The sequence below is a fragment of the Rattus norvegicus genome, chromosome 12 (assembly GCF_036323735.1).
Source record: "Rattus norvegicus strain BN/NHsdMcwi chromosome 12, GRCr8, whole genome shotgun sequence".
Lineage (NCBI taxonomy): Eukaryota > Metazoa > Chordata > Mammalia > Rodentia > Muridae > Rattus > Rattus norvegicus.
The window spans coordinates 16681962-16693949 of NC_086030.1; the positions used below are offsets into that span (position 1 = coordinate 16681962).

The 11988-nt window shown below is 49.7% G+C and overlaps 1 protein-coding gene across 7 annotated transcripts in view; it reads left to right on the forward strand.

Moving 5' to 3' along the window:
* Rnf216 (ring finger protein 216) overlaps positions 1-7907 on the forward strand; it is a 121542-nt gene extending 113635 nt beyond the window's left edge. For 6 of the 7 annotated variants that reach the window (XM_039089364.2, XM_063271261.1, XM_039089363.2 and 3 more), the window contains exons 16-17: positions 5113-5182; positions 5718-7907. In XM_039089364.2, the coding sequence (XP_038945292.1) occupies positions 5113-5182; positions 5718-6034 (387 nt within the window). In that variant the 3' untranslated portion in view covers positions 6035-7907. The remainder of the gene's footprint in view (positions 1-5112; positions 5183-5717) is intronic. The other variant, NM_001107122.1, reaches the window with a different exon arrangement.
* The last annotated feature ends 4081 nt before the right edge of the window (positions 7908-11988 follow it).

Sequence of the window (11988 nt, forward strand, 5' to 3'; positions counted from 1 at the left end):
GCAGGAAAAACGGCATCTTCTCAGAGCAAGGCAGAGCCTAGATGAAGTAGACCTCTCACTTGTAAACTGGTTTGTGTGGCCAAGTGCTCAAGGTAGTAAGGTGGGACTGCCTACATAGAACCTCGTGTGCTTTCCCAAACTTTCCATAGACTTGGTGAGATCAGTGTGCTGGAGGTGATTCTTCAGTCGAGGGTCCTTCTTCCCAGGTGACACAAGTTGACAACCAGAATTAGCCACCACAGAGCCCTTCGCTGCTTTGGTACAACAATTTTCTGAAAGAATAGGCTGGGAGTGGGATTAGGGCTAGACTCCTGGATCTGGAGTCCCAAAATTGTGTATCTTTAGCCATATCCACTACTTAGCCCTGTGGCTATGGCCAAGCAGACTCCAGCTTCCTGTAAGTGGCTCAGCCAAAAGAACTTTGGTACTGGCCTGTGATCCTGTTCCTTCCCAACCTGTCATCCTCTTTCCTCCCATTGTTCCATTTCCAGCAGCCCCACAGCAAGCCCTTTCCCAGCTCCCTTACTCAGGTAGCCTAGACTGTCTCCCTGGGCCCTCCTTCGCTCCATCTGTTTTCAGACTAAAGGGCAGGCATCAACCCTAAACCTAGCCCTTCCTCCTTTTTGGAACAGTACAGGTTTTTCTTCAGTTGTGATAAAGTGGATATTAGATAAAAATTGTATGCCTACCCACCTGCCTTAGCCTAAGGAAGTTAGACTGAAAGGAAACTGCTGGGTAGGGACCTTCCACCCAGAAAAGTGGGAAGTGACCAGAATATACACATACTGGCTGAACGGAGACTTTTTTTCTCTTTTTAAAAAAAAAAATCCTTTTAAAGTTGTTAACACAGCAAAAGCCGTCGGATGCAACCGTTTGTTTGCTCAGAGGTTTTTCATTGTTTTTGCCTAGGCTGTCCTGGAACTCACAGACCTTCCTCCATAGGAGTGGGAAATTACAGACCTATGCCCCATGCCTTGCTCATAGTTGAGGTCTGAACTGTTTGACTCGTGATTCCTCCTCAGTCATGCCCGAGCCCCATCGTTCTGGTAACAGAGACTGATGTAAGGGGCCAAGGTCATCTCCAGACTCCCAGACTGATTCAGAGCAAATGGTCCTGAGGAATGTGGCACCTCAGGGAGTGAGGAAACGAAGGAGGGAATGGGAGGAAAGGCTGGGTGACCCTTGCTAGTGCTGTGCAGAGGAGGGGAGAAAGCCCCTACAATCGTGTTAGTCCATTCTTGCGGACTGTCCACAGGAAGCCTGAAAGGGATGGGAGGCAGACAGCAACATTCCGTGTCTTCATACTGCCATAAGCAGCCTAGGACCTTCTGTCTCAAAGGAAAAGTCCATGTCCCTTATGATCCAGCCATCCTCTGTGGTAGACACAAGGTTCTATCTAGGCAGTTCTGCCTCAGAGCTTAAACAGCTGGCCAGGAGAATCATGGTTTCCAAGTCAGAGGTGCAGTGTTTAGGCTTGGCCTTGTTCTGAACAGTTGCTATTTTTTTCTACCAAATATTTTCCACCCATATTGGTTAGATTCATGGATCTGGAAAGCCATCTATATCACTCTTCTAATTAAAACAGGACTCTGAGGAGCCAAGATGGACATCCAGTCTTCTCTGCTCTGAAATGTCATAGCAGAGAGTCCATGGTGAAGAGCCAGCTGTAACACTGCTTCTTCCTGTCCTCACCTTTCCTGTACCCTTCAGGACATGCATGTTGCACACGAACTGGTTCACAAGCTAAGGGGAGGAAGGAAGTTACCCTGACCTGCTCTGTAGACCTTAAGGACACAGCGACATTTGCCATTCCTTAACTGAATGTTCTTCCCAAGCCACTGCACCCAATAGAGTAGCAGTTCACTTTCTCTGGGGTCTCAACTCTGTGCTCTGAGGAAGTCAGAATGAATGGGGGGTGTATTTTGAAATTTTTTTTTAAATAGGTGTCATGTGACCAAGATTAGTCTCAGATTTACTATGTAGCTGCAGATGACTCCCAACTCTGAGTATCCTACCTCCTCGTCCAGAGTGCTGGGGTTACAGGTGCACTCCATCACACCAGACTTTAATGTGTGGTTTCTAAGTACTGTCTTGCGCCAGGAGAAGTCTTAGCTGTCTCCCTAGGAAATACCAGTGACACCACAGTTAGCTGGACAGGGATGAAGTCTGGTGACAGCACTAACATTTACTTAAGAAATGGTCAGTGGGGCAACCTCTTGCTTAAATTGAAGAAGCCACACAGAGGCTTGTGTGGTAGCACACACTTAGAATCCCACACTCGGGAGGTTGAGATGGGTGTAAGGCACTGGCTCCTCTTACAGAGGACCTGGGTTTCATTCCCAGCGTTCACACAGCAGCTCATAGCCATCTGTAACTCTAGTTCCAGGGGACCCTATGCCCCTTCTGACCTCTTTAGGTACCAAACACAAATATGATACACAGAAACTTATACAGGCAAAAACACTCGGGCATACAAAGTAAGAATATCTGTAAAAGCATAACACAGTGGCTCACACCTTTAATCCTAGCACTCAGGAAGCACAGACCAGTCAGTGCTACACATAGCAAGTTCCAGAATAACCAGGGAAACAGAGAGACCCTGTCTCAAATAAATTAACTTTTCAAACACCATGTCCCAGTCCATACCCTTTTTGTGCCTCTAAAGTCTGTGTTCCTACTTTCCAAGTGAGATCTTACCTTGTGCTGAGTTCTTTACAGGCACTGCCCTAGCCAATCCCTGCACCAGTCTCTTTATGACTTTGAGTATGGTTTCTCAGTGTGGTCCTGGCTGTTCAGGAACTCTCTCTACCTGCCTCTGCCTCTCTAGCAGAGAGTCCACAGTACTCCTCCCAGACAGTGGACATGGGCAAGCATGATCTCAGTGTCAGGTGTAACTGCATCTGTGGGCACAGTGAGGTAAGCAGTTAGACTTCCCTATGTCGAGGAAAGCTTAATTTGGATCATTTCAACCAAATCTGTCACTTGGCAGCTGAAGCCTGGAGAATGTGAGTGTTCACTGGCGTTACACAAGTTGCTACAGAGCCATCTCCAGCAGCCCTCTACTGAAGTCCTTCATCAGTCAAGGGAATGTGCTGCATAGTGACACACTCCATCTGGGTGGCTTTCTGTCTTGTGGTGGTTCAGAGGTGGGCCTAACAGCGTACTGTGTCACAGCAGCATATGGTACACATCTGTCTAATGAAATTCCTGACCTGAGGGACATGATAGCCTTGTAGTAAGATCACTGATTACTTCTCCAACAAGAAGTCCGGGGCTGGGGTCTTTGTCATTCATAGGCCGCATTGCAGCCTCCTGTTCATCCCAGAACTTTCTTGGGTATCACAGGTGAGCGTTAGAATACTAGTGGCACTTACACTCAGGTGGCTGAGGCAGGAGAATTACAAATACCAAGCCAGCATGAACTCCACAGTAAGACCCTCTCTTGAGAAAAGAGGCCAGCAAGATTATGCAGGTAGTAAAGGACCAACGTCTGCCAGTTGACCTCTGACTCCACACAAGTGTCACTACATACATACATAGATATGCACATACGAACACACACCACATATTAAATGATCAAATAAATTAAATTTTAAATTTAAAAAGGGAGGAACCCAACATCGTCAAAGGTAGGCTGGGTGACTTGGTCTGGAGAATCAAGTGTTTCTAAGAGCCCCTTACATGACTGAAACTTGCCCTCATCATTTTGGTTTTTTGAGACAAGGTCTCATGTAGCCCAAGATGGCCTTGAACTTGATAAATAACCAAGGATGACTTTAAACTGATCTTGCCTCCACCTCCCAAGTGTTGGGTTTGCAGACAAGCACCACCACACTCAGCATTGGTTAGTATCTGACTGGGTAGCCAGGCAAGCCCTCCCGCCTCTGCTTCCTAAGTGCTGGATCAGAGGCGTGCACCAAATCTGGCTATTCATAAGCAGCCCTCAGGACGGATTCCACGTGCTCTCGGTCAGTTCAGTTGATGTGTCAAGGTCTGCTGTGGTGCTTCTGATGGATGTCCACCATCTCGGTGGGGTTTCTTTTGTGTTTGTTTTGTTTTGTTTTTCTTTTTTTCTGGAGCTGGGGACCGAACCCAGGGCCTTGTGCTTGCTAGGCAAGCGCTCTACCACTGAGCTAAATCCCCAACCCCTTTGTTTTGTCTTTATGTATATGAGTGCACTGTAGCTCATCTTCAGACTATGTTGCTTCAGATACCACCAGAGAGGTAGGGCAGCAGATCCCATTACAGATGGTTGTGAGCCACCATGTGGTCATTGGGAACTGAACTCAGGACCTCTGGAAGGACATCTGTAATGGGATCAGATGCCCTCTTCTGGTGTGTGTGAAGACATGGACAGTGCGTGTACTCATAGACATAAAAGAAATAATTCTTTAAAAAAAAAAAAAAGGTAGGGTCTCACTTTGTAGCCTTCACTAGAACTCATTCTGGAGACCAGGCTGGTCACAAACCTCACAGAGATCCTCGTGCCTCTGCCTCCCAATGGCAGAGATTAAAGAAGACATTGCACTGTCACACCCAGCGCCAACTGAAGAGTCTTTGTCTCACTGTGAACTAGAGATGCACTCCGCCGGCCATTCAGGAATCAGATGAAGCAAGCAGGGACATGGCTCGGACGCGAGTCCAGCTCTCCTCTAAACAGGGAGGACAGGCAGTCCAGCTCTCCTCTAAACAGGGAGGACAGGCACACCACGTCACTGGTAATTTCTCTGTATGCAAAATGCCTCTCTCCGTCCCGCAGAGGCCAGACCTCTGCTGCAGGGATACCACTGGACACCACGGGCAGTTTCCAATCAGTGGGGCCTCCCTGTATTGTGAGAGGTGGGTCCAAAAGCCTCCTGTGCCCAGAGCTGCAGCGTGGAGATGAGGAACGCCTGAGGCTTTTAGCCAGTCTGTGTCGTCTGCCCTGCTTCCATGACTCTGAGGGCCCAGACACAGGCCTTTCCAGCACAGCCCTCCTCAGTAGAAGGCTGGGCAGCTGACGAAGGAAGGAAGAGGGGCAAGAGCTGGGGAAGGGCTGTGCTGATGTGTTGCCCTCAGCCCGTGGCCTCTTCCCGGTGCTGCAGATTTGCCCTGATGTTGCTTTTGTTCTAGGAAGATGATGAGAAGCTGATTGAGGAGATCCAAAAGGAGGCTGAGGAGGAGCAGAAAAGAAAGAATGGAGGTAAGTGTTCTTCCCGGCATAGATGAGGCTTGGGAGGCTTGGGAAGCCATGGTTCAGTGGGCATCCCTCACGATGAAACACTCCCAAGTGTGTGTGTGTGAGCTCTGGAGGCAAATAGAAGCCTGACTAAGAGACTGGCTCGCACCGTGGACTGACACTAAGGGGTGGCAGCGAGCCCCAGGGGCTCTGAAGGGAGGGGACGTTGTACATGGACGGTGTGAGGCCAGGTAAACTGCCGCATGCTCTGTAGGTGAAGAGTGACCCCTGGGAAGTGTGGATTTACCCTTTGGATCTTGCTCTGGTGGACAGTGGTGTCTCTTGTCTTGAATTTAATCATTATCCAGCCTACTCTAAGAACCATTACTTTTGGGCACAAAGGAGTCTTAAGGTCAGTGGCCCTCCCAGGCTGCACTGCCCCTAAAGGCTCCCGAGCCCTGGCAGAGTCAGAAGTGGCATGCAGAGCCCTAGTCACAGGGGCGAATCTGCTGCTGTTGGTTTGGTCTGTTTGCCTCACTGAATCCCAACTCCCTTTCAGAGAACACTTTCAAACGCATCGGGCCCCCACTGGAGAAGCCGGCTGAGAAAGTGCAGCGTGTGGAAGCCCTGCCACGGCCTGTCCCACAGAACCTGCACCCTCAGATGCCACCCTATGCCTTTGTCCACCCACCCTTCCCCCTGCCACCTGTGCGGCCCGTGTTCAACAACTTCCCCATCAACATGGGTCCTGTGCCCGCACCCTATGTACCCCCTCTGCCCAACGTGCGTGTCAACTTCGACTTTGGCCACGTGCATGTGCCCCTGGAGCACAACCTGCCCATGCACTTTGGCCCCCAACCACGGCATCGCTTCTGACACCCAAAGCCCTGTCCAGCTGTGCTGAGTCTGCAGGAGGACCCAGTCTCATCCTCTGAGTAGGGATGAAGTCCTCGACTCCCTATGGGGTGTGGGCTCGTGTCCTCCTGCTCTTCCCGTTGCGAGGTCCACTGCTCCTTCGGGTCTGATGCGCCTTGGGTGCTGACTGTCGCTGCACCAGTAATAGGGCAGCTCCCCGGGTCTGCCATCTATCTTAGCAGCCAGTCCAGGGGCCTTGGCCGAGAAGCAGGCCCTTTAAGCATTTGCCATACTTCCTCCCCAGCAGACCACTGAAAGCCCAAGGGAAAATGGCCTACCCTCCCCAGGCCAGGGCTCTCTCCTTGTTGCCCAAGGCCCACTCAGGTCCAAGGGCCGCCAAGAATCTTCTGTGGCGCAAGTTTTGTTCTGTTGTTACCTAGAGGTTGCTCCTATTCACATAGTTTGAGCTGAAGTTTTTTGTGTGTCCCCATCCGTGGAAAGTCAGGTTGAAGGTATTTCCCCAGGGCTGGCAACTGCTGAGAACCAGTAGTCCTGACACTTGACATCAAACAGAAGGACCCTTTTAGGGCCCTTTATTCCTGGGCTGCCCCTTTTCTGGGAGAGACCTCACTTGTCACCAACCTGGGATGAGCAGCATCTCTCCTAAGGTTTTTAGGGGCTTCCCTAGCAGTGCAGATGACCTCATGGAGCTGCTGCAGCTATCACAGCAACCCTCCTGCCCGCTCAGCTGTCCCTCACTAGTTAGCAGTGGATGCAGACAGGAGAGGTCTAGCTCCAAGATGAGGACAGCTGGCTTCCCTAGAGTCAGATGAAAATCGGCCTGCACAGTCTTTGCCATGTTCCCACTACCTGTGTCCCCTCCTGTCCAGACCAGATCTTTATACTCTCCTCCAGTGTGTGTTGACCAGGGCTGATAGCAAGTGTCTCACTCAGTTGTACTGGCTGTCCTTGTCGTGGAGTGTCCCATGTTCAGAGTGTACAGACTTAGAAGAGAGAAGATGTCCCTGGGAAAAGGAAAGACTCCCTGAGGTGCCCACTGTCACTGGAGTGTGGGTAGGGCACACAGGGCAACTCAGGAGCCCTGCCATGGGTCACCTGAACTGTGATGCTAGTCTGAATGACAGTGCCTTGGAAAGATGGGCCACATGCTGCATGACAGGATCCTCCAAGTACCTTAACAATTAGTGTACTCGTGTTCTCTGCACTTCTCCAGAAGCCCTGCAGGGGGCGGTACTCCGAGCACTGCCCCTCCAAGGCCTCATGAGCCGCTGGACTGGGCACCCAGTTCTGGGCGCCTCAGTACCCTATCACATTGTTCCACCAAGAGGCCAGATGGAAAAACTGGCAGTTTCTGGGGTAGCTGGAAGAGCAGGCCAGGCAGGTGCCATCCAGACCCTGGCACTCCATTTGGAGAGGTGAGGCCAGAGACGTATCCTTCAAAATATTGTCAGTCTGTGACAGGGAGACTGCTACTGCCTGTCTCCATCAAGGAGTGACCCTCCCATGTTGCCAGCAGGGCTAGGGAGTGAGGGGTGGGCCAGCAAGGATCCCCAAGGCAGCTGCCACCTTAACCCCTAGGACCCAGACTGCTTCCTGGTTTAAGAAACTGCCTAGCCACTCCCAGTGTATTTGCCTTAAAACTGGAGAGAATCTAGTATTTGCACTTAGCAAAAGATTTCAAAGTTAAGAGAAAAGTGCATGATCTCACTTTGTACAAAAGAAAAAAAGGAAAAAAAATGAAGTAGATGGTTAAACGTTTTTCTTTACCTTTTGGTAGTAAAAATAGAGAAAACAAGTCTGTTTAAACTACTGTGTAAAAAGACTGTATCATATGTAACTTGAATTTTGTGTAAATAAATGTTTGTGAACGCTTCTCTTGGCTCTGTTTGTCCCCACTCAAATCACAGGTCCCCAGGAATTCTTGGGTGCAAACAAGCGCCATGTTCTACTCACTCCAAGGAAGGACATAGGACTCCTAATGGCCCTAGCGTAGGCCAGGAAGAAAAGACCCCCTTTACCTGCCAGAGGAGAAATGTGATGCCTTGGCTAGTGAGTATCAGCTAGAACACACTAAGCAGTTGTCGTAGCAGAGAGCCTTGAAGAAAACACAGGTGGTCCCTGGAGGACCCCACCTCCCCAAGTGCTCCCAGTGTGACATTAGAGAATAGCCGTCATCCGGGGCTAGCCTCATCCAGCTGACTGCCAAGAAAACATCTGTGAGTCCGGCATGGGGGTGCCTGGCCTGGCTGGCTGGAAGGAGAGACCAGCTGCCTGTACTCCATAAGCACAGACCTTCACCACTGCATGGCCAGAAGGGAGGGCCTGGACCCAGGGAAAGCGGGACAACACTCCAGGAAGGCATTGTCTGCTCTCCTGCCTTTTATTGTTTCACTGAATTTGTTTCACATCTGAAAGGTTTGTGCTGAAGTAAACTCTGGGACAAAGTTTCTCTACATCCCCAGCTTCCAAAGCAGCCATTGACTACCGATTTCCTTAGTGGTCCAGAGCCTTCTGGAGCTGCTTCTGTGTGGGTTACAAATTATCACATTTGTTGTGGCTGAGGCTCTGCAACTGGGTGGTGCCAGGAAGACTAGCCATTCTCCCTTCTAGGTGACGGTGGTATCCTGTACCCTCCCAGGCCCTTACTTGCAGGTTCACACCCACTACTGAGGCTTCAGGCCTTGGCTTTCCGTTTTTCTGGAAATCTTCCCTACCACATATGCTTTCCTGGTGTACTGACTGGTTTTGTGTGTTAACTTGACACAAGGTGCAGTTATCACAGAGAAAGGAGCTTCATTTGAGGAAATGCTTCCATGAGACCCAGCTGTAAGACATTTTTTCAACTAGTGATCAAGGGGGAGGACCCAGCCCACTGTGGGTGGTGCCATCCCTAGGCTGGTAGTCCTAGGTTTTAAAAGAGAGCAAGCTGAGCAAGCCAGTAAGTAACATCCCTCCATGGCCTTTGCATCAGTTCCTGCTTCCTGCCCTGCGTGAGTTCCAGTCCTGACTTCCTTTAGTGATGAGGTGTAAGCTGAATAAACCCTTTCCTCCCCAACTTGCTTCTTGGTCATGATGTTTGTGCAGGAATAGAGACCCTAAGACACCTGGATACCGTGTACACAGAAGGAGTTGTTTTATGCAGGGGGTGGGAGGGTTTCTCTCTATCCCAGGCTGGCCTGAAATTTATGATGTAGACCAAAGCCTGCCTCTGCCTCTCTAGTGCTGGTATTAAAGATGTGTGCCACCATGACCTACAGATTTGTTTTCTGATACTTCACTGTGTGGGTTTACCCCATTTCACAGACATCACCCTAGTTAAAAAACAGACAAGCCTAAGGGCCTCCAGTATTGCCATTATACCCAAGACCCTCAGTAAACACCCTGTGCATGATGGGTCACAGATGCTCTCCAAGATGGATTACCCTCCAACATGGAGAGGGCAAGCTTCGTACGTAGTCCAGGATAGCCTCAAACTCAAGAGTCCAGTCTGGCATCAATCTTAGAATGCCCCTGCCTCCGTACCGCAAGTGCTAGGATTATAGGCGTGCACCACACACGTGGCCTGTAGGGCTTCATGGCTGTGTACACAAATGGGACTACGGAGATCAGGAGTCAGTCTGTTCTTCAACTGGTTCTCCATCTCCCCCCCCCCCCCCCCCCCCCCGGAGCTGGGGACCAAACCCAGGGCCTTGCGCTTGCTAGGCAAGCGCTCTACCACTGAGCTAAATCCCCAACCCCGGTTCTCCATCTTTTATTGGATTGTTTTTCTTTTAGTTATTAGGGTTTTTGGTTGGTGATGGTGGGTTTTGGGTGAGTGGGTGGGGGGTCCTTTGGGTTTTTTTGAGATGGGTTTTTCTATGTGACCCTGGCCATCCTGGAACTCACCCTGTAAACTGGACTGGCCTCAGACTTACAGAAACCTGCCAGCTTCTGCCCATGGATTAAAGGTATTTGGGAATTAAAAAAGCACTGCTGGCCAGTTTTGTTTTTCTTTTGGTTCTTTTTTTCGGAGCTGGGGACCGAACCCAGGGCCTTGCGCTTCCTAGGCAAGCGCTCTGCCACTGAGCCAAATCCCCAACCCCAGTTTTGTTTTTCTTGAAATGGTTTCTCTGTGTTGCCCTTGACTGGCTTGTAACTCACTATATAGATGGCCTCAGAGATCTGCCAGCCTCCCAAGGGCTGTGATCAAAGGCATGCACCACCAGGTAAACCTAGATTTCACCAATTCAGCTAGGCGGCTAACAGGCTCCAGGAGTCCGTTTTCCCCTCACCAGTGCTCAGACTACACATGCCTGCCCCTGACTGGGTTTGGTGTCTCTTTTAGATGGAACTTGAGTCCTCGTGCTTATGTGGTAAACCCTTTGCTGACTGAACCATCTCTCTAGCCCCTTCCACATAACATCTTTTGTTAGAGGAGGATTTGTGTGGTTCTTGCTATGATACATATGCTTCTGGTTTGTTTGTTTTTTTTCTTTTTGTTAGTTTGTTTTTGTTTTGTTATTTTTTTTAGGGAGAGGGTGTTGTCAAATCAGTCTTCCTATGAAGCCTGAACTTGGCATCCTACCTTGGCCATGTGCCAGTGTGCCCAGCTGCCTTTGGTGCACAACATTACTGTCCAGCAAGGGTTTCCCTCTCGGAGTAGTGGCCAAGCTCCAAGCACTCTGGTCTCATGACCGCTGGGGAAACAGTCGCTGCCATAGTCCTTAGGGCTGCCTGATCTTCCTCAGGCAGAATTTAATGAAGCATCAGTTGCTCCCGTTGCTTCCTCTACCAGGGGCCTTTGTTTGACTTGCCTGGAAGGAACATGGGGGGAAGGGAAGTTGAATCTCTCCCCATCATGCTCAGCCAATCCCTGTCAGTGATCGTAGACAGCTCTGCTGTAGTGAAATTTGTCCAACAAGTCCTCCAGGCCACTGGAGCCCAGGCCCTGGGACCTATCATCTGTCGTTAAAGTGGGAATCAAGACGAATCTTAGCTAGGCATGGTGGGACAAGCCTTTGATCCCAGCACTTGAGAGGCAAAGATTACAGATCTCTGTGAGGTCTGTATACAGACCAGCCTGGTCTACATAGTGAGACTTCCAATCTGACAAAAAAAAAAAAAAAAAAATCTAGGGCGAGCATGAGCATGTACCCCTAAGGTAAAGCATTTACCATGCAACCCTGACAACCTGAGTTTGATCCCCAGAACCCATGTAGATGCAGATAGGGTCAGATGTCCTCTGAGCTTCACCACACATCTTAAAGCATATACTTAGAGTAATTAAAAATAAATAAGACTGGGGGTTGGGGATTTAGCTCAGTGGTAGAGCGCTTGCCTAGCAAGCATAAGGCCCTGGGTTCGGTCCCCAGCTCCGAAAAAAAGAAAAAAGAGAAGAAAATAAAATAAATAAATAAATAAATAAGACTGTGGGGTTTTTTTGGTTCTTTTTTTCCGAGCTGGGGACCGAACCCAGGGCCTTACGCTTCCTAGGTAAGCGCTCTACCACTGAGCTAAATCCCCAGCCCCATAAGACTGTGTTTTAGGTGGGCATATTGGCACGTGCCTATAATCCCAGCAAAGACAGATAGACCTTTGCCTTCAAGCCCAGCTTAGTCTACTCAGTCAATTCTAGGGCTACATAATGAGACTCTGGGAGAGGGGAACCTGAGGACCTGAGGGCAAGTTCTGGATCCTGTGGTGGAAGGTGAGAAACAGCTGAGTTGTCCTCTCATCTCCACACTGCACCGTGACACAAACATACACTCACTCACAGACATAGGCCATACATACACACGACTTGATAAACTAAAAAAAAATCTAACGTTAGCTGGGGGTCGTGGGCCGTGCCACTAATCTCAACACTTGAGAGGCAGAGGCAGAGAGATCTCTGTGCTTGAGGCCAGCTGGCCAGGTTGGTCTATATAACAAGTTGCAAAGCCAACCAAGGCTATATACTGACTCTATTTCAAATG